Below are 19,803 nucleotides of genomic sequence, written 5' to 3' on the forward strand. Positions count from 1 at the left end.
TAGAGACGAGTTAACACCTACCCTTCTGAAACTATTTCAAAAAATTGCAGAGGAAGGAACACTCCCAAACTCATTCTATGAGGCCATCATCACCCTGATACCATAACCAGACAAAGATATCACACAAAGAAAAGAAAGTTACAGGCCAATATCACTGATGAACATAGACATAAAAGTCCTCAACAAACTACTAGAAAACTGACTATAATATATTAAAAGGATCATACACCATGATCAAGTGGGATTTATTCCAGGGATGCAAGTATTTTTCAATATCTGCAAATCAGTTAGTGTGACACACCACATTAACAAACTGAAGAATAAAAACCATATGATCATCTCAGTAGATGCAGAAAAAGCTTTTAATAAAATTCAACACCCAATTATGATAAAAACTCTCCAGAAAGTGGGCATAGAGGAAAACTACCTCAACATAATAAAGTCCATACACCACAAATCCACAGCAAACATCATTCTTGATGGTGAAAACTGAAAGAATTTCCTCTAAGATCAGGAACAAGACAAGGATGTCCACTCTTGCCACTATTATTCAACATAGTTTTGGAAGTCCTAGCCATGGCAATTAGAGAAGAAAAAGAAATAAATAGAATACAAATTGGAAAAGAACCAGTAAAACTGTCACTGTTTGCAGATGACATGATACTATACATAGAAAATCCTAAAGATGTTACCAGAAAACTACTAGAGCTCATCAATGAATCTGGTAAAGGTGCAGGATACAAAATTAATAGACAGAAACCTGTTGTATTTCTACACACTAACAATGAAAGATCAGAAAGAGAAATTAAGGAAACAATCCCATTTACCATCACATCAAAAAGAATAAAATACCTAGGAATAAACCTACCTAAGGAGGCAAAAGGCCTGTACTGCGAAAACTATGAGACACTGATGAAAGAAATCGAAGATGACACAAACAGATGGAAAGATATACCATGCTCTTGGATTGGGAGAATCAATATTATCAAACTGACTATGCTACCCAAAGCAATCTACAGAGTCAATGCAATCCCTATCAAATTACCAATGGCATCTTTCACAGATCTAGAACAAAAAATCTTAATATTTGTATTGAAACACAAAAGACCCTTAATAGCCAAAGCAATCTTGAGAAGGAGCTGGAGGAATCAGACTCCCTGACTTCAGACTATCTGTAAAGCTACAGTAATCAAAAGAGTATGGTACTGGCACAAGGACAGACTTATAGATCAATGGAACAGGATAGAAAGCCCAGAAATAAACCCACACACCTATGGTCAATTAATCTATGACAAAGGAGGCAAGAATATAAACTGGGGGAAAGATAGTCTTTTCAATAAGTGGTGCTGAGAAAACTGGACAGATAAACGTAAAAGAATTAAATTAGAACATTCTCTAACACCATACACAGAATAAACTCAAAATGGATTAAAGAATTAATGGAAGACCGGATACTATAAAACTCTTAGAGGAAAACATAGGCAGGACAGTCTTTGACATAAATCGCAGGAATATCTTTTTGGATCCACCTCCTAGAGTGATGCAAATAAAAACAAAAATAAACAAATGGGACCTAATTAAACTTAAAAACTTTTGTACAGCAAAGGAAACCATAAACAAAATGAAAAGACAAACCACAGAATAGGAGAAAATATTTGCAAACAATGTGTCCAATAAAGGATTAATTACCAAAATATACAAACAGCTCATGCAACTCAATATCAAAAAACAAAACAAAGCAAAACAAAACAAAAAAACAACGACCCAATAAAAAAAATGGGCAGAAGATCTAAATAGACATTTTTCCAAAGAAGACATACAGATGGCCAAAAAACACATGAAAAGATGCTCAACATCACTAATTATTAGAAAAATGCAAATCAAAAGTACAATGAGGTATCACCTCACACCAATCAGAATGGCCATTATCAAAAAGTCTACAAACAATAAATGCTGGAGAGGGTGTGGTGAAAAGGGAACCCTTCTACACTGTTGGTGGGAATGTAAATTGGTACAGCCACTATGGAGAACAGTATGGAGGTTCCTTTAAAAACTAAAAACAGAGCAACCATATGATCCTGCAATCCCACATCTGTCTGACTCCAAAGTCCTCAACCTTAAAGACATTCACAAATTTCATCTGTGGCAATGGGAAGGCATGTAGGGGGCAAGCAAGAAAGTAGAGATGCCAGTTCAAATTCTGTTGCAATGGTTCAGGTGAGAGATCATGGTGGCATGACAGCAGAGGAGATGGTCAGAAAAGGGTAGATATAGGCATCTTTAGGAATAAACAAGACTTACTGATGGGTTGACTTGCTGAAGGGTTTTGGCTTGAGCAACCAAGGGAATAATGGTGCCCTTTTCTGAAACAGGAGGTTAGAGAAGAAACCCACTGGAGGGCAGGGAGAATCAAAGATCCTGTTTTGGCCTTGTTAGGATTTGATGCCTATTAGCCATGCAGGTGGAGCGTCTGCATATGGATATGCAGAGCTTCTATAAATGCATATGGATCTCAATGGTGAAGGCGGGATGGGAGATATAAGCATAGAATTAAAAAAAAAAAAATAGACCCTCTCTATAAGGTATGTGGCCTTGGGCTGCTTAGTTATTTAACTCCTCTCTGCTTTAGTATCCTAATCTACAAAATGAAAATAATATTAGAACCTATTTTATAGGGTTGTTGGGAAAATTAAATACATGAATACATGTCAAGTTCTCAGAACAATGTTTAGTGAGTGCTAGCTATTAACATCATAAACATCATCCTGACCCTTATATTTTAGCTGAGAAGACAAGTAAATGTTCAAAAGATATTACTTAAACAAGTTCTCACAGCTAGGAAATGTCTGACCTAGAATTTTAACACAGATTGATGTAGGTTTTTTCCACTGAACCCTGGGGGGCAGGTCCCTCCTCCTCCCTTCCTCACGTGCATGTGTAATAAAACCGAATACAAAACTGAATATGGACCAGGGGCAGGGGGGTGGGTAGAAGGGCGAATGGGGAGTTATTGCTTAGTGGGTGCAGAGTTTTTGTTTTGCAAGATGAAAAAAGTTCTGGAGATGGACAGTGGTGATGGTGGCAAAACAATGTGAATGTACTTAATGCCACTGAGCTGTACGCCTAAAAGTGAGACAGGAGGGAAGGGGCACAACGTTTAAAAGAATGACATAGCCATTCTGGATATGACAAAAACTGGTTAGAACCAATTAGGCCCAAGATGGCAGAAGGTTTGACTTCCAGCAGACGTTGGGCCTCATTATACACTCATTGCAATACATTAGCATGTGCTAAACGACACACCCACAGGTGCCAAGAGAGTTCGGAGGCCAACAACAGTAAAGGGCCAAAAAGTGGGCGGTGCCCCAATTCCTGGAAACTTCCCCAATTCCCGCTGCTTCCCAAAATAGTTGGAATAATCCTCCCACTCATTAGCCTATTTAATTACCCAGCCCATAAAAACTAACCACCCCATGTTTCTCGCCTTTTGAGACAGACAGCAGTCTGTCTGTGGAATGTGAATCTCTCTCAATAAATCTACTTCTTACCTATCACTTTGCCTCTTGCTTAATTCCTTCTGCTCTGAGACACAAAGAAACAGCTTCATTAAGTCCTGAGACCAGGTGTGAGATTCTAATTAAAAGACAGTGGGGGGCTTCCCTGGTGGCGCAGTGGTTGAGAATCTGCCTGCCAATGCAGGGGACACGGGTTCGAGCCGTGGTCTGGGAAGATCCCACATGCCACGGAGCAGCTAGGCCCGTGAGCCACAGTTACTGAGCCTGCGCGTCTGGAGCCTGCGCTCCGCAACAAGAGAGGCCGCGATAGTGAGAGGCCCGCGCACCGCGATGAAGAGTGGCCCCCACTTGCCGCAGCTAGAGAAAGCCCTCGCACAGAAAGGAACACGCAACACAGCCAAAAAAAAAAAAAAAAAAAAAGGACAATGGGTTCAAGTCCCATCTGAGGTGCAGCTGGGTTCGAGTCCCAATCTAATCTGAGTTGTGTGGCTTCAAAGAGGTAAATTTTATGTTACGCATATTTTACACAATATTAATTAATTCATTAAACTGAATATGGACTCAATCTGCCTTTAAGACTGCCAGCCTAGGATCCCGGCAGAAGCTGAAAGCCCCACATTTGCTCAGGGCTCGCAGAGCCTGCTGGCCACGGCCTCCCGCGTGCAGATCCGGATTCCTCCCCAGGTCCCCAGCATCCATCCATCTCTGCGCGGAGGCTGAAGCAGCCTCCCGTCCTATCCCCTCAGCCCTCTTAGTTCTGTCGGGGCCCAGTGGAGAGGGTGTGATGCTGGCTGCGTCTGCACCTCCTGGGTCCTGCCTCCCAGGAACGGGGGCACATGTTCTTCACTCTGACGCCCCTCCTCATGCTGTAAGTCCGAGCTCAGACGTCATCTCTTTTCTGAAGCCAGAGAGGCGCCTTGCAGTACCCAACATCTCACGGTGTGCGGGCAAACAAGGTCCCATCGGAAGTTCCGCTTCCAGTACCGGGACACACCCCACCAGCTTCATCAGCCTTCCAGCCAGGGAGCGGCAGGGCCCGGACAGTGCGCAGGCGCGGTTCGCTTAGCTCGCCACAAGGGAGAGACGGCTAAACGAAGGGCTCAGGTTCAGTTTATGGTTTGTGCTGGAGGATCAGCAGTGAAACAGTGTCAAGACCGTTCCTCTGAGCGCTAAGTACAAAGTGATCCATCCCAACCGCTGGCACATCCGGTGCTGTCTGCTCTCAAGCCTGGCAATGCGGGTGGTGTCCGTGGGTGCTACCGCAGAGGAATGAGGTGCTTGTGCATTGGTCCACGCTGACATTATTCCCCTGCAGACTGCTTCACGCGTTAGTCATTCTCCGATGGGAATGTCTTGGCAGCCCTTCCTGGGTTCTGGAGCTCATTTAGAAACGCACATCTCAGGGAGGCTGTCCCTTCCAACCTTGACGGTGGCACTGCCTGACGAGCATGTCCCAGGTCTCCAGCCTGGGAGGCTTCGCTAAGGATGGCTGCACAATGCAACCCCTTTACGAAGGCCTCCAAACCCTCATTTCCGTTATGCAGCAGCTCAGTTAGACTCCCCAGGGACCTGCTATTTAGCCAGCATCACTCCCAGTGCGAAGGCCTGAACCCCATGGTTTAGCTGGCCCCCTTCCCTGGCTTCATTTATGATTTGTCAGCACTAACTCCGTGCCAGACACTGTGTTGAGCACTGGAGACAAATATCCCTGCCCTCTGAGCTCCCAATGAGTGGGGTGACAGACATCACCCAATAAATAAAAGTGACAAATCCCAGTAAGAGCTCAGATGGAAAAGTACTGAATGCTGTGAGACATAAGGCAGAGACACTGGGTGGTAGAAAGGTCTCATTTAAATTGGGGCAAGTGCAGAGAAAGCCTCTCTATGGAAGTAACATCTAGTGGGAGCCCTGGAGGGCAGCTGTTGCCACCTCTTTTCTCTTAAAGGGTAAGACTGCCCCCTGTCATTTCACCCCCCCCCCCATTCACAGACACACAGAGGCACAAACACACCCACATACATACACACAGGCACATGGACACACACACACACACACAAATTCACAGAGACCCACGTGTGCACATAGACAGACATGCACACACACACACAGACATGTGTACTTCCCTCTGTGCTGCTGAGGGGCCATCTGAGGTACCTTTCCACCTGATGGCACATGTGACAGTATTGGGGACCGGGGGCACATGGAGAAGTTATAGCCATACCACTCAGCACGGGGCTTGCCAAGGAGCTTGTCTCCCAGCTGAATGATGGCTCTCAGTTGATTTAGTTCTGATTCTTGGTTCCCCTCCCGGCATTGTTTGCTGAGGCCGGCTCCCCAGTCTCTCTGAACATGTGACATCTGCACATTGCAGTTTCCAGGCGTCAAGCCCATCCCTGAAATATCAGCGCAAATGAGCCCCTGAACATCAGGACTCAGAGAGTCTTGCTAGTTCTAAAGCTGTGACACATATTTACATATTCCCATGGGCCGGGGGAGCACAGGTAAAGGTGAGGGGCGATGGGATAGTTTGGTTCGACTGGAATTTTATTTTTTATCTTTTTAACACGAGAGTCCTTTTTAAAAGATGGGGAGACTACTGAATAATCAGGGAGCTCATGTTTTAAAATTGGCAAATTACATAGTAACGTATTTAAACGCCTCAACTCTTGGCTCCTAGGTTCCAGGGTAGGGTGAAGGGCAGAGTGGAAGAGAGCAGCTTCACCTGCTGTAGAGAAAGAACCCAGAATGACTTCTGGGGTTCCACTGGTTCCCAGCAACACCTCGTTCCAAAAGCAGTCCTCAAATCTCAAACCTGGGAGAGGCGTAAGTAAAGCTTATGGGAGAGCAATGGGAAAGGCCGGGGACACCCTTGGTTTTGTGGTTTACCTCCTCTCCTCCCACATGTTCCACAACAAAGAACTGCAGGCTGCAACCCTGTAACGGTGGCCTTTGTAATAACTGACCCTGAACACGGTGGGTTACAATTCAACTGCTCCCAGCAGAGTCGGCCCTGGCAGACCCAGAAAATTTGCCAGAAAGATCGATACAAAGCTGACAGATCCAAAGTGACTCATGCCAGCTCTCCTCTTAGGAAATGGTTAGATGAGTGCCTGACTGATAACACCTCAGTTCTTTTCATAGTAGGTCTGAAAATAGCTCAGAAGCTTTTAAATGTCTGGAGATGTAGGTGATGACGAAAAGAGTTTTGAGTGGAAATCTCCTCACCGCCCATGAACCCCAATTCTGTTTCTATCATATTCCCCCAGTGTGCCTGTCTCACACCGTATCCCTGCGTGTCAGGGACGACTCTGTGCTGGACACACCCACCAGCGTCTTTGGGAGACCAATATTCTAGGACTCAGGATTGGCCATCCCTGGACAGGTGGGGAGACTGGTCGTCCAACACTCTGGCCCTTCGTGCTGTCAACTTTTGTGTCCCTTGTTGCAAATCTCTTATGTCTCTATCACCTGCCCCTGGTTGCCCCATTGAAAGGCAGCTCCTTCCTAAACGGGCCCTTTTCTCTGTCTAGAGCCTTAATGGGCCCATGAAGATTTTTCACCTCCTCAGCTGTGACCCTTTATATGTGTGGTGCTTATTTTGAACATAAGCACCAGCAGTCGGTCTAAGATACAGGAAGGGGAAAGATGAGCCTGGTAGGGGGTTGCAGAAAAGGATGGATTGGAGGGGGATGGGCATGAGTCTGTTGGAAATTAACAAAACATGAGTTAACAAGGACTGAAGTGGGGTGGGAGTCTTTAGAATGGATACCAAGGGCCCAATGTGTGAGATCCTGTGAAGAAAGCATTGATAAAACCTGTTGTCCTAGTGGGTATGGGAATGACAGAGGGACAGTGAGAGGACTGTAAGGGGTATCCCTGAGACCCTGAGCTGGTGTTTCTCCATGTGGGTTCTGAAAACCACTTGCATCAAAATCAGCTGGGAGCTTAGGAGTACAAATTCCTGGGGCCCACTCCTGAGAGTCTGATTTTGTAGATGGAGTGATGCCCAGGTATCTACAGCATTAAAAGCTCCCCGGATGATTCCAATGCACAATAAAGTGGCTGTAAAGTCTGCACTGCTGAAGGGCTGGGAGCAATACCAGAGGAGTATTGCCCTCACGTCTAGCATCGTGCTTGGCAATTAGTCAGCTGTCCAGAAATGTTTGCTATGGTGAGTGAATAACTAAATCAATAGAGAGGATTCACAGATGACTGAAATCTCAATCTGAGTGGCCCAGAGCACGGAGGGTCCATCAACAGACGTGAAGAAGGCAGGAGGAAGAGCAAGCTCGGGGTGAATACATGGAGTTAGACATGGTGACTTCCAAACACACACAAGTAACGTGCATGGGGTCCGGAAGTCAGGCAAGTTGGCACGCGGGTCACCTGCACACTAGTTCAGGCTACGGCTTACAGAACAGCAATTTGGGGGCCAGGCATGATGAAGAGGATCAGAGGGAAGATGAAGATCCAGTGGGGATATGAGAGAGAGAGGCAGAGCCCGGAGAACCAGCCATGCAGGGTCCAAAAATCAGAGAGGAGGGAGGACAAAGAACTGAGAGGTTGGTCTATGGAGTCAAAGACTCTGGGGGAGCTGAGGAGGGGCTGTGGCTTAGCGATGAGGAAAGCACCTGGTGGTCTCCAAGAGAGCAGTTTGGAAAGAGTGATAGGCACAGAGGCTGAGCACAGAGATAAAATAAGGAAGCAGATGAGGAGGAAAGCTGAGGCCATTAGTGGCAGCGTTCACCCTCTGGGGCTTTCTCAGGCGAAAGGAAGGAGATAGGATGCCAGCTATGATTAGCCGGCGGAGAAAGGCAGGGCCTTGGAACTCATCGTCCCTGTGGCTGCCCCTTGGATGCTGGTCTTCCGCAGGGAGCTTTTCTTTCGTCTGTTTCTCTCTGTGCACTTCCTGGGTACTCTCACCCATGGCCTCAACTTCCATCTCTCAGCCAAGGAGTCCCGTCCCAGGCTTTCCTCTGCCCTCTGCACACCTCCATCTGTGTGTCACCCAGGCAACACGACTCAACCTCGGGATGGACCTAAGTATTCCCTGCCTCTCTTGGTGGCACCGTCATCCACCCATCCGCCCAGAAGCCACCCCGGCCCTCCATCTCTCTTCCCCACATCCAGTGGTTGGTGGAGTCCTGTGGGGACTTGGCAACCCACTCTGCCCCTTCCTCTCCAGCTCCCTCCCTTCTTAGCTGGCAGTGACCTCAAGTAGGTCTCCTGGCCCCTCCCAAGCCTCCAAGCTGCTGCCAGAGTCCCATTCTGACAGGATTAACTGGTCAGGGTGCCCCAACCCAGTGACAAAAGAATAACACCCAGGGTCTTTTAGTGGCTTTGCTGTGGACTGTTTTTGTACCACACTGATTCACATGTGTCTCACACATGCTGGCCCGGGGGCGGGTCTCTTCATCTTTGCTGGTGCGGGTCCCTGTGCATGGCAGTTTCCTCCCTTTCCCTTCCCTCCATCTCTCTGTTCCAGACCCCTACCACCACCTCTGTCTGGTCGACGTCTGGCCCTCTTTCTATGTGTAACCCAGAAGTCCCATCTTCAAGAGGAAATATTTGTGCCTCCTTTCCTTGTGTCCTCACTGCCCTCTTCATGCAAAAGGCTTTTAGTAGTGGTCCATATCTCTATTCCACCAGACCGTGAACCCCTTTGGTGGGGAGGGGAGGGGAGGTGCCGGGGGGCGGGTGGGAGTTGACTCCAGCTATAGTTACCCCCCAGGAGGCCACCGTTGGGCTCAAAGCATGTTATGTTGACTGGAAACAAAATGAGTTTAATGGAAGTCCTGAAAGAACTGTGTTAAACATAGCTTCTCCTAGTCTCCCTAGCTGATGGCTCTTTCCCTTCTTTCTTCTCTGCCTTTTCTTTTATTCACTCTCTCCTTCTGTACCTTCATTAGTTTTTCCTCTTCCCTGGCTTCTTCCTAGCCCTTCTTCCTTCTGCAGGACATGCACCAGCTCCTGGGTACTCCTGCCCTCTTTTCCTCCCCTGTTATATCTCCCTCCCTTCGGCCACATCTTTGAGACCTTGTTTGTGCCTACGTTCTTCTGAAAGCATCAGCTTGTTACCTTCAGGCAAAGTCATTCGCTTTGGAGAATTTCGCCAGGAGGATGGTGGTATTGACAAACGAGGTCACAGAAGGAGGAACACGCTGCCGGTTTTCAGATCTACAGTATTAACTGAATCTAACACCCAGATAAGGGCCTTGGGTAGAAACGTTGGTTAAAAGTTCTCCTAAAAATAAGAGAAGGTAATAACCATGTGAGCTCAGTATTTAAGTCCTTCCCTCAAGAGGAGGTGTTTGTTTTCCTTTTAAGATGCAAGGGACCCTGGCCCCCAAAATATCCCTGAACATCCATCTATAGCCCTGCTGGGGGAGAAGACGCGCTGTGGCCCGCGTGGTGGGACCACGGGGCTGTGGGGACCGCGAGTGCCTTCTCCCCGTGCTGCACAGCAATCCCCTCCTCAGCCGCCACGAGACGGGAGGCAGGTTGTTGTCTGAAGGTTACACGGAAGAGGGCACCCACAGATGCCACTGCCCCTCAGTTAGGACCAAGTGTGGGCTGTGGGCGCTCCACCTGCCCTTGTCCACTTAGGGGCCCAGGAACCTCGTGAGAACGGGTGAGGGATCTGCAGGGCTTCACGGAGGGAGCAAACATAAATGGGCGAAGAATTAGCCAAATGGAATCAATGGGATTTTCCTCTCTGATGATTTTTAATAGCAGGAATTTGGATTAGGTGTCACTAGCCTAAAGCCCAAAGGAGACACGCATCGATTATTTTAAACCTCTATTTGCCTGACACAGACACCAGCCCAAGCACGTCTCTGATATCGTTGTCCCTGAAACTGTCATCTGTTGTGGTTGGCTTTTGAGGAGAGAGGTGAAAGCAAACAGAAGGTTGTTGGTGAGCAGCCCCTCTGTTCTGCTGAAAAATAAATTAAGGCTATCGGGTTCTGCTCAGTGCTAGAAGGAGGACATGGTGGGGTGGAGGCATGCAGAGGTTCTGTTTTTACATCGAGATGAAGAACTGGGCAGGGCTTTAAGGATGATCTAATCCGACCGTCTCATTCTGCAGCAGGGGGATGTGAGGCTCAGAGAAGCCAAGCGAGGCACCTAAGATCATAGAGTTGAAGGCAAAACCGGGAGCAGACCCCAGTTAGCCCAGTGACCTTCCTACAGATTCATGTGGCCTTCGGAATGGCTCGTAGTCAATGTCGCTCCTGGGTTAAGTAGGCGCTAAGGGCCAGTTCCCCCAGCAATAGTCACACCAAACCAGCCAGAACACTCAGGTTACCCAGGACCCAACTTTCTGCCAGGGAGGCACCGTAGCAGCATGCAGCCTGGCAGCCGGGCGGGGTGGGGTTGGCACCAGCAGGCGCATGTGTTGCTGAACCAGACTGTGTGGGCGGGGCAAACCCTGACAGGGGTGTCTGTTTCACGGGGGCTCCAAGAATTCATGACCATCCCTTCTACGGAGCAGGCTGGTGGCTCTAGGTCCTGGTGGAAAAAGGGCTCCCACCTCTCTGTGCCTGCAAAGAATAACTAACAGCTCCCTTCCCAACAAAGGCTCAAAGAGCCCCGCCTTTCTCAGGAAATCTGGTCCCCAATGTCGAACGCCCTTGCTGTGTTTGCCACTCCACGTGTAACTGAAGTGCCCTAAGGGAGTGCCAATGATTGTGTTCTATTTAATCTGCATACTCTTCGAGGCTGGAGTCCTGAGTGCGGCAGCGTTCCTCCTCATTGCTGAGTCAAGGCGCGGCGAGGAAAGTGCACCCATCACACAGAACGGTTCTGCGGGGCTGCATCAATGCCCGCACAGTAGCGTGTTAATGAGCGTTAAAACGGACAGCGCAAATACAGCGTTCTCAATTTTTTAAATTACAACTCTGTAACAAGTCATGCTGTTAAAACATACAAGAAATACCAGTTAAGCCTTCAAGTAGATAACACACAGCCTGTACAGACCACTGCTATCCCAAAGTGCGTAACAGATCATTTTCTTTGAAATGAGGCAAGAATTAGCAGGTAGTTCCATTATTTGAATACTAAGCCAAGTAGAAATAACAAATCCAAGGATTAAATACCAATTACTACCTTAGGAGCTACAAATCAGCCTGGCATTATAACATGCCCCTCCTCAGAAGCAAACCCAGGAGATGCGGGGGGTTGGCAGAAAACACCAAACTATAACCAGTGTTCATCTGTGCAGAAAAGAAGACACAGTGTCACTTCCCAGCCAGCGCTTTCAAAACACTCATCACATATATTTCCAGAAAAGCCTGGCCCGTGTATTTGTCCCAAAGACATTGAAAAGAACAACCTTCAAATGTTGGGGGTGAAGCTGCTCTCAAGCCCACAGCTGGAAATAGGTGATTTGAAGCTTTTACTGGGTCCCCCTAAAGGAGGTTTACAGGTCAGTCGGACAGCCTGGTGGCAAAAGATGTCAGCTCACAATTATGTTCTTAACTCCAGAAACAGAGCAGAAAATTCACCTGACCCCACCCCCCCCTTCCCCGCACAGATTAGTTTCAGAGACCAGAAGAAACTGCTCCATAAGATGTTATCTAACAAGGTCAATCAAAGCCCAGCTGAGAGCACTTGTGAACTGCGTACCTTGGTCGTACTTTGTGGGAGAGGCGTGTTTTTTCTCCCTGGATCACAGTTCTATCTCCATCCTCTGTGGGAATTAACTCCAGTGTTCAAGCCAGCTGGCTTGTTCTCTCTCCCTCTTACCTGAAACCACTGCTTGGAGTCCTTAATGCTATTAGGACATTCTCATGCTCAGAAGTAACTGAAATTCCAGGATGGGCAAAATAATATTTTATACGAGTATATATATGTACAAAAGATATTAAAAAGACAGTCTCTAAAGTACTTTGGGATTCCCCCAATGAAAGGCACCAGATAAACGCAAGTCATCACCAAAATGAAAAGTCAGGTTTTCCAGCTTTCACATCTGCAAAAAGTAACCACTAGAGGTATCTCTGTTTTGGTGGTAAAACCTGCCTGTTTAAAAAGAATACTCATGAGAGTGACTAAATTATTCAGCCTCCTTCCTTGTTTCCACTTTTCACAAGCTTTATGGTCAGTGACCGTGGATACCACACTCAGTGACCCAATACCATCAGCCTTGGCAAACTGAACAGTCCTCACGAGTTTGTACCGTCACCTGCCTCAGTGCAGCTGGAGATTATTTCGTAAATTCTCTGCCTTCCAGTGCTGGAAACATCAGCCAAAGCCAAGTGCTACATGTGCAAACTCTGAGAAATAACCCTGCCCTTCTGACTTGGTGGTTGATTGCCGCTAAGTCATCTCACCTTTCCTGATGCTTCTGAGAAACAAATGTAGACGGTAGACCAGGTAGCACTAGGACGTGGTTGCCTCCCTGCCCACCATGAGGCTCCAGTCTGATGGAAAGATTTGAACTGGGGACCTAAAGGCGTAAGTGACTAGTGCAAATGGCCTGCTCTGTAGTAGCCATGGCAACTACAAGTACACAAAGCCTCTGACAAGATCCTCACCACATCCCCAAGAAGTATGTACTACCTTCAACCAACTAAGACACAAAGTGGACCTTTTTAAGGAAGATCCAAGACATAGATAAAAAGCCTGCCTAACTCCGCATGTAGACCCCTGGATTCTGCAGCTTTTCCAAAGGCTGAACAACAATGGAAGCCTACTGGAAAACCATCAATATAACAGAGAACTATCTTACAAAGGGGTCCAGGTTAACCCTTCAAAACGCTATGTGCTGGTTAACTGAAGAAGAAGAGGGAGGGCATTCTGGAGAAGGAAAGAGTTCTCAACCTTAACACAAGTTTAGAAGTTTAAAGGTCTTTTAAATTGCATCAAGCTTTTCAAGAAGTTTACAATTATTTATGACATTTTATTAAGTAACAGTGCTTTTTTGTTTTACAACTCCTTCCTTTCTCCTGGCCTCCACCAACCCTCCCCCAAGAAAAGGCAGCTGAAATGGAAATAAGAACTATAGTATTTCCATCCTGGATAAGCCACGTGTCTATATTTTGAGTACACACTTCCATACCACCAGGTTTCCATGTCATACCAGGAACTCTGAGGCAATTAGAGCATCATATGTAACATACCGTATCATAGAAGCAAAATTATCTAAGTAAATTCTGCTTGGAAATAAAAGGGCTCTCATTTTATAAGCTTTCAGAGCAGGCAACAAAATTTTCTAAGCTACTGCCCTTGCTAGCAACCCAACAATGTTTGCCTCAGAAAGACAATACAACAGTAAACTTTTTAGTTGATAAAGACAATACAATCTTATTTCTAAACATCTTTAAAAAGAAACATTTCAAAAAACATGCTAGTATCTAAGACACAGCAAAGTTTATTCAAATGACCTAGACCAGGAACCTCAGCAAGAAATAAATGTCTCTACGACCACCCTAGGAAAGACGGAGGGCTGACTTTGAAAGGTCTTCAAGCATCCTGTGATTTGGCCTACGTTTAGCTGAAGCCCCTGTCCCTAATGCATCTGTTCTTGGTGAAAATTTCAATCTTCACTACATGATTAACAAAATAACATTCTCTAGAGAGCAACATTTAAGAGATGAACATCAGTGTACATCATTCTAAAAGTGAGCAGGGTACCCATGCAAGCCACAGGGCTACAGAGTTACAAAAACAACTCACAGACTTGCATCAGTCATGTGTACTTAACTTCACATTCCCTTTGTTTTGGTATTAAAACTAAATGAAAGCAATGGATAAAGAATTGAGATTTCGTTTCTACATGACTGTCAGCAAAACCTCATCATATCCTCGCTGACCCCATAGATGTGTTTCCACTGGACATATTTGTGGGGGCTTTTTGTACAGAACTCACACGACAACCTCAGAAACAGGAGTACAAACAACTGAGACAGTACTGGGCCACAAGCACTAGAATAGAGAACACAATGAACAGAGAAATTAGCATTCTAGGTGGTACTCATCCGGCAGAAAGGTGAACGTTTTATGCCCACGATGCAAGGACCAGTGAGTGTCATTTCACTGAAAGGTGCAAAGGCATGGTGTCAGACACACCACCCTCTAAAAATGATCCTAAATACTGTAAAAGCAACCTGGGGTGCATATCCCATGCATCTCTCCCCTTTGGGGCTGGGCATACTCCTTACACCATAACCCTAATGTGCCTGGACTGTGCCAGAGGCACAAGAAACAGCTCAGCAATGTGGGTTTGAGGATGTCAAGCCCTCGCAGCTAATGCAGGGAATCATTTAAACTTAGTTCGCTTGGCGAGCTCCTGCTCATGTTCGTCAGGCTCGCCATGAGGGATTTAACTTTATGGGCATAGTAGTCCCTTAAATTGACGGAAGGGACCTCCTTCATTCCATCCCCAAAGTCACAGCTGCGCATGGCACTCTCGAGTTGCTTTTGGCGCCGATAAAAGTGGGAGAACTTATTGAAGATCAAGGTAATGGGCAGTACCACCACTAGGATACCAGCCAAGATGCAGGCAGAGGCGGTCAGCTTCCCTGCCGTGGTCCCTGGGACCACATCCCCATACCCTACAGTGGTCATACTGACGGTGGCCCACCACCAGCAAGCGGGGATGGTGGCCAGGCCCTCATTCTCCTCCTTTTCGATAGTGTAGGCCACTACGGAGAAGATGGAAATCCCCACAGAGAGGTAGAGCAAAAGCAGCCCTACTTCTTTGTAGCTGTATTTAAGTGTGGCCCCCAGGGAGCGGAGGCCAGTGGAGTGTCTGGCCAGCTTTAAGATGCGGAAAATCCGCATCAGCCTGAGGACCTGGGCCACCCTGCCCAGGTTGGCCAAGGTAGGTGTGCTCTCCACAACCAGGTTTACCACCAGAGTGATGTAAAAGGGGACGATGGATATGAGGTCGATAAGGTTTAGGGCATTCTTGAAAAATTTGAGGAAGTCAGGGGCCACAGCAAACCTGGCCATCAACTCAAATGTGAACCAGGCGATGCCAAAGTGCTCCACGATTTCGAACCTGGGGTCCTCGCCAGGGCTGCCCTGGCTGTCAGGGATTTGGAAGTCCGGCAGGCTGTTGAGACACATGGTGATGATGGACCCCATCACCACGAGGATGGACAGGACGCTGAAGACCCTGCTCAGGACCGAGTATCCGGGGTTGTCCAGCGCCAGCCACAGCTGTCTGCGGAAGTTGCCCAGGGGCTGCCCATCGAACTTGGATGCATCGTTGTAGAAGGCCAGGATCTCATCGAAGGAGGACGTGGTGCTCTCCTGGTCGCTCTGCTCGTCCCACTTCTCCTGTTCGGGCTCCACTTTGCGGCCGTGGTAGCTGTAGCTGCAGCAGGAGTCGATGAAGAACTCGTTGATGCCCCAGTACTCGATCTCCTGGCTGAAGGAGAAGACGCACAGCTCCGCCATGACATGAAGCTTGCCGGTGTGGTAGAAATGTAGCACGTAGGGGAAGAGCTCGGGGTTGCGGTCAAAGTAGAACTCACGCTGGACATCGTCATAGTCGTCGCAGAGCTCCAGAATGGCCTCGCGCGAGTGGCAGAGCAGCAGGCGGCCCAGGCGCGTCTCGGGGAAGCGCAGCAGCGTGTGCGAGCGCAGCCGCTTCTTGAAGCCGCCTACGTTGATGCGGATCTCTCCATCCTCGACGTTGGCCTCCGACAGGTCCCACAGGCTCTGGCCAGTCATATTGGAGACGCCCAGCCGCCCGCGCCGCGCGGGGGCGCTACACCTGGAAGCCGAAGGAATCGTGTCGGGTGAGCGCCGGGCGCTCAGGGCTCGGGCACCTCTTTCTATTTCCCCATCCGCCCCTGGCGAACCCAGTCCTCTCCAGCGGGTCTCTGGGTGCTGAAGGACACTGGGATGGGGGGCCGGTTCTATGGGGTCTGGCCCCCTCCCAAGGAAAGGCTTGGCGTGGGGGTATGTTTCCACTAGCATGGCCGCGTTTCCACGCCCACCCTGGGGGTTCTGTCGGTCCCTTTACGCTGGCGGAGGTCGCGCCCCAGCGGCTCTGAGAGCCCAGGGAGCTGCGAGCTGACCTTGCCCGTGGGCGGGTCGAGGAGACGCCCCCGCCCGCTCGCCGCAGACAGGCGGGACCAGAGCTGGGATGCGCACCGGCCGGGCTGGGCCGAGATGGGGGGCGCGTAGCCTCGGGAGGGGGCGGGGAAATTCACCTCTCGAGTCATGAACCCCGGGTGGGGTAAGGGGGCCGGCCTGGCGTCCCCTGCGTCCAGCCCCCGCGACTGGAGCCCCCTCGCCCCCCGCCCCGGGCTTCCCCGCCCGCCTGGCGCCGTGCCCTGGAGCCGCGTGCGCCGCGCGCGCCGCGCCTTACCCAGCGGAGCTATCCGGGCCCGCCCTGCGCGTTCTGGAAGCGCTTACCTGCGAGCACTGGGGCCCGCGGCCGAGGCCGGCGGGAAACTTCCCCGACCTGCCAGCGAGCATCGCTGTGGCCGCAGCTGCCGGCTGGCTGTGCGTGTGCGCGCGGGTGCGAGTGTGTGTGCGCCTGGGTGTGCGCCCGGCGGGAGGGCGGGCGGGGTCCGCCGAGCGTCTCCTGTCTCCGGCCGGGGATGCCGCCGCCGTCCGCAGTTGCAGGAGGCTCACAGGTGACTGCGTGGCCCCGATGCTCGCAGAGCCCTCCTCTCTCGATCCGCGCGCCCCTCAGCACCGAAGAGAGACAACAACGCGCGCCACAGCGGGGGCCGGAGCGCGAGCTGAGCCGGGGCGCCTCGGCGCGGGCCCTGCTCTGGGGCACGGCGCGGTGGTGCTGAACGGACAGCTCCGCGCTTCCCAGCTCCCTGCGAGGCCGCCGCCCGGACTCCGGAGTTGCTGCCCCCTCGGCTTCTCTGCTCTCCTCCCGCGCGTCGCGGCGACCCCTTCGGGCCCCCGGCTCGACGCAGAGCCAACACCTTTCCCAACCCCTCGCCTATCCCCTGGTGACAGCTGTTATTGCCACCCTCTCTCCTCCCAGGGCGCAGGCAGGGGACTGCCTACGGTGACCTTTCCCCACTTGGGTCTCGGGCGGAGCCGAGCTGGGGAATGAGGGATGGCTTGCGTCCGGGGGAAGAGCAGGACAGGAGGAACTCCAGGTTTCCCCTTTTAGGCACCTGCTGAAAAGTTTCCTGAAGCTTCGGGGGAAAGAGGGTGGTGGGGAAAGGCATCTGGAGGGGAGAAGACGGAGCCGGGAGACCCGAGGTCGAGCTCAGCTTAGCTTGCTGGGGGCGGGAGCGCAAGCCCCACCGGAGTGGGAGGGAGTCACGGAGTTCTGTTTGGAAGCTCTGTGTGGGCACTGTGCATGTACAGGCCGGTGTGGTGTGCCAGAGTTGGAGGATTGTAGGGAGGTGTGTGTGTGTGTGTGTGTGGTCTGAGGAAAATAAGACTTTTCAGTGTCTGTGCAGCGCTGATACAAATCGGACCTCTGAGCGGTGGGGGGATGTGTACAGCGTGTCAGAACAGGGGAAGCTAGGGCATGTCAGCGTGGTGTGTGCGCACAGTGGCAGACTGCGAGCTGTGTCTACAGTGTGCGGTACACAGCGTAGTATTCAGTGGGACTGTGGCAGGTCTGTGTGCGTAATGAAATGAGAACTTTGTGTATGCGGACACAGTGGGGACTTGGGGTGTGGGTCCAGCGTAGATATCCTCAGTACCAGTGTCCCCATTCCCCAGGAGACTTGTGGCCCAGATCCGAGCTCTTGGTCTCCAAGGATTGTTCCTTAAAGCACTGCCAGCTGGGCTGGAACTGAGAAATGGACCCACAGTCCCTGGGAAGCCCCCTCCCCTTGGTCTCAGCTCTTGCGCATGGTCCCCGTTTGCCAAGACCGGAGCAGGACGTAAGCTTAGCAGGGAGCTCACGGGCTACAGGTCTTGGACAGAAGTCCCGGGACAGCCCTTGTGGCTCTGGACTCCCAGGGCAGCCACCTCAGCCACAGTGGGCAGCATGTCTTTTATTTATGATGTCCTGGCAATGTCATCCCAGCTAGATGGGCGCTCTGCAGAGCTTGCGTGCTTTGGGGCTCCTCAGAGGGCCTGGCGAGGACCCTTGAGCTCGCTTCATGCGGAGTGTCCTGGAACCAAGCCTGGCTTCACACAGAGGAGACCTGTGCCAGCCACCTGCCTCTGGGTGGGGGGGCGGGGCGGGCGGGGCGCCGGTGTGCTGCCTGCGGAGGGGGGTCCACACCCATGTTCCTGCAGCCCCCTGCAAGTGCGGGAAGTCCAGGGAGGCAGGCCACGTGGGAGGGAGAATAAGGTGGAGACGGCCACATGAGCTTCCTTTCTCTTTCGTCTGATGCTTTTAGAGAGGGAGGGGGGTGTGTGTGAGAGAGGAGAAGAGAGAGACACAGAGAGACAAAGACAGACAGAGACAGGCACACACACAGAGACAGAGGAAGAGGGAGACTCTGGTATTTGCTGTCCTCGTCTCCATCTCTGTTTCTTTCGAGGTCTGTGTTTGGAGCACGCGGCCCTCACCCCTGTCTAGGTCCGCTGGATCTATCACTGGAAGTCTGGGGCCCTCTCTACCCTCCCTGGGGCCCTCTCTACCCTTTGCCCCCATCCTCTCACTGTGCTCTGCCCGGCTGCTGGCCACCCCGAAGCTCACAGCCCCGCTTCTGCTTCGCCGCCACACGTCTACGTGGCTTCTGCTGTGTGGCCACCGTTCCCAGCCACTCCGGTCGCCTTGGCCTCGCTCCTGACTCTTCTCCTAGTTGAGCTTAATGCATAAATCACCTTTTCCTGCCACGTTTGGAGGGTCCCTTTCCCCCAGAAACACTTGGGTTTGATAACTATGGGGTTTTCCTCCCTCCCCTGCTCTATCTATCTGCCCGCCTCCTTCTGTTCCTGTCTGTTTTGTTCTCGCTTGTTCCTTCTTCCTTTGTGGTTGTGGGAGATTTCGCCCCTGGAGGGAGCGGCCCCCCCCCGCGCCCGCCTTCCGTTTCTCTTTGTTTCTTCCACACCCACGGCCACCCACCCGCCCCAGACACCAGGGCTCTGCCGGGCCCCTGGAGCGCTCACTGTCTAGAGGCGCCGCTCCATGCGCCTCTCAGCTCTGCCCCTGCTCTGGCCAGCCCCCCTCTCCCCCCTCCTTACCATTCCCCCTCCTTCCCTCCCTCTCTTTCTCTCCCTGGTCCCCTTCGGCAGCTGACTGAGACATGCCCCAGCCACTCAGGGGCCCCGTGTCCGTACCTGCCCACTGTCAGCTTTTCCCGGGGTCAAGGACAAGGCCCCACACCCACCTTTCCTTGAACGACAATGTGCACTTGGAGCCACAAGCAGAAGCCTGGGTCTGGGGCACATCAGTTATTTC

The 19,803-nt window shown here is 50.6% G+C and overlaps 2 protein-coding genes across 2 annotated transcripts in view; one reads left to right on the plus strand and one right to left on the minus strand.

Annotated features, from left to right (window-relative positions):
• The window catches only part of RPL30 (ribosomal protein L30), a 451,366-nt gene that overhangs the window by 109,733 nt on the left and 321,830 nt on the right, over nt 1-19,803 (plus strand). The gene's annotated exons all lie outside the window — the stretch shown is intronic.
• Nucleotides 14,760-16,193, minus strand: KCNS2 (potassium voltage-gated channel modifier subfamily S member 2). Its single transcript, XM_059902088.1, has one exon. It carries the CDS (start codon nt 16,191-16,193, stop codon nt 14,760-14,762), a length of 1,434 nt encoding a protein of 477 aa, XP_059758071.1.

The sequence above is a fragment of the Balaenoptera ricei genome, chromosome 17, assembly GCF_028023285.1.
Source record: "Balaenoptera ricei isolate mBalRic1 chromosome 17, mBalRic1.hap2, whole genome shotgun sequence".
NCBI classification, from domain to species: domain Eukaryota; kingdom Metazoa; phylum Chordata; class Mammalia; order Artiodactyla; family Balaenopteridae; genus Balaenoptera; species Balaenoptera ricei.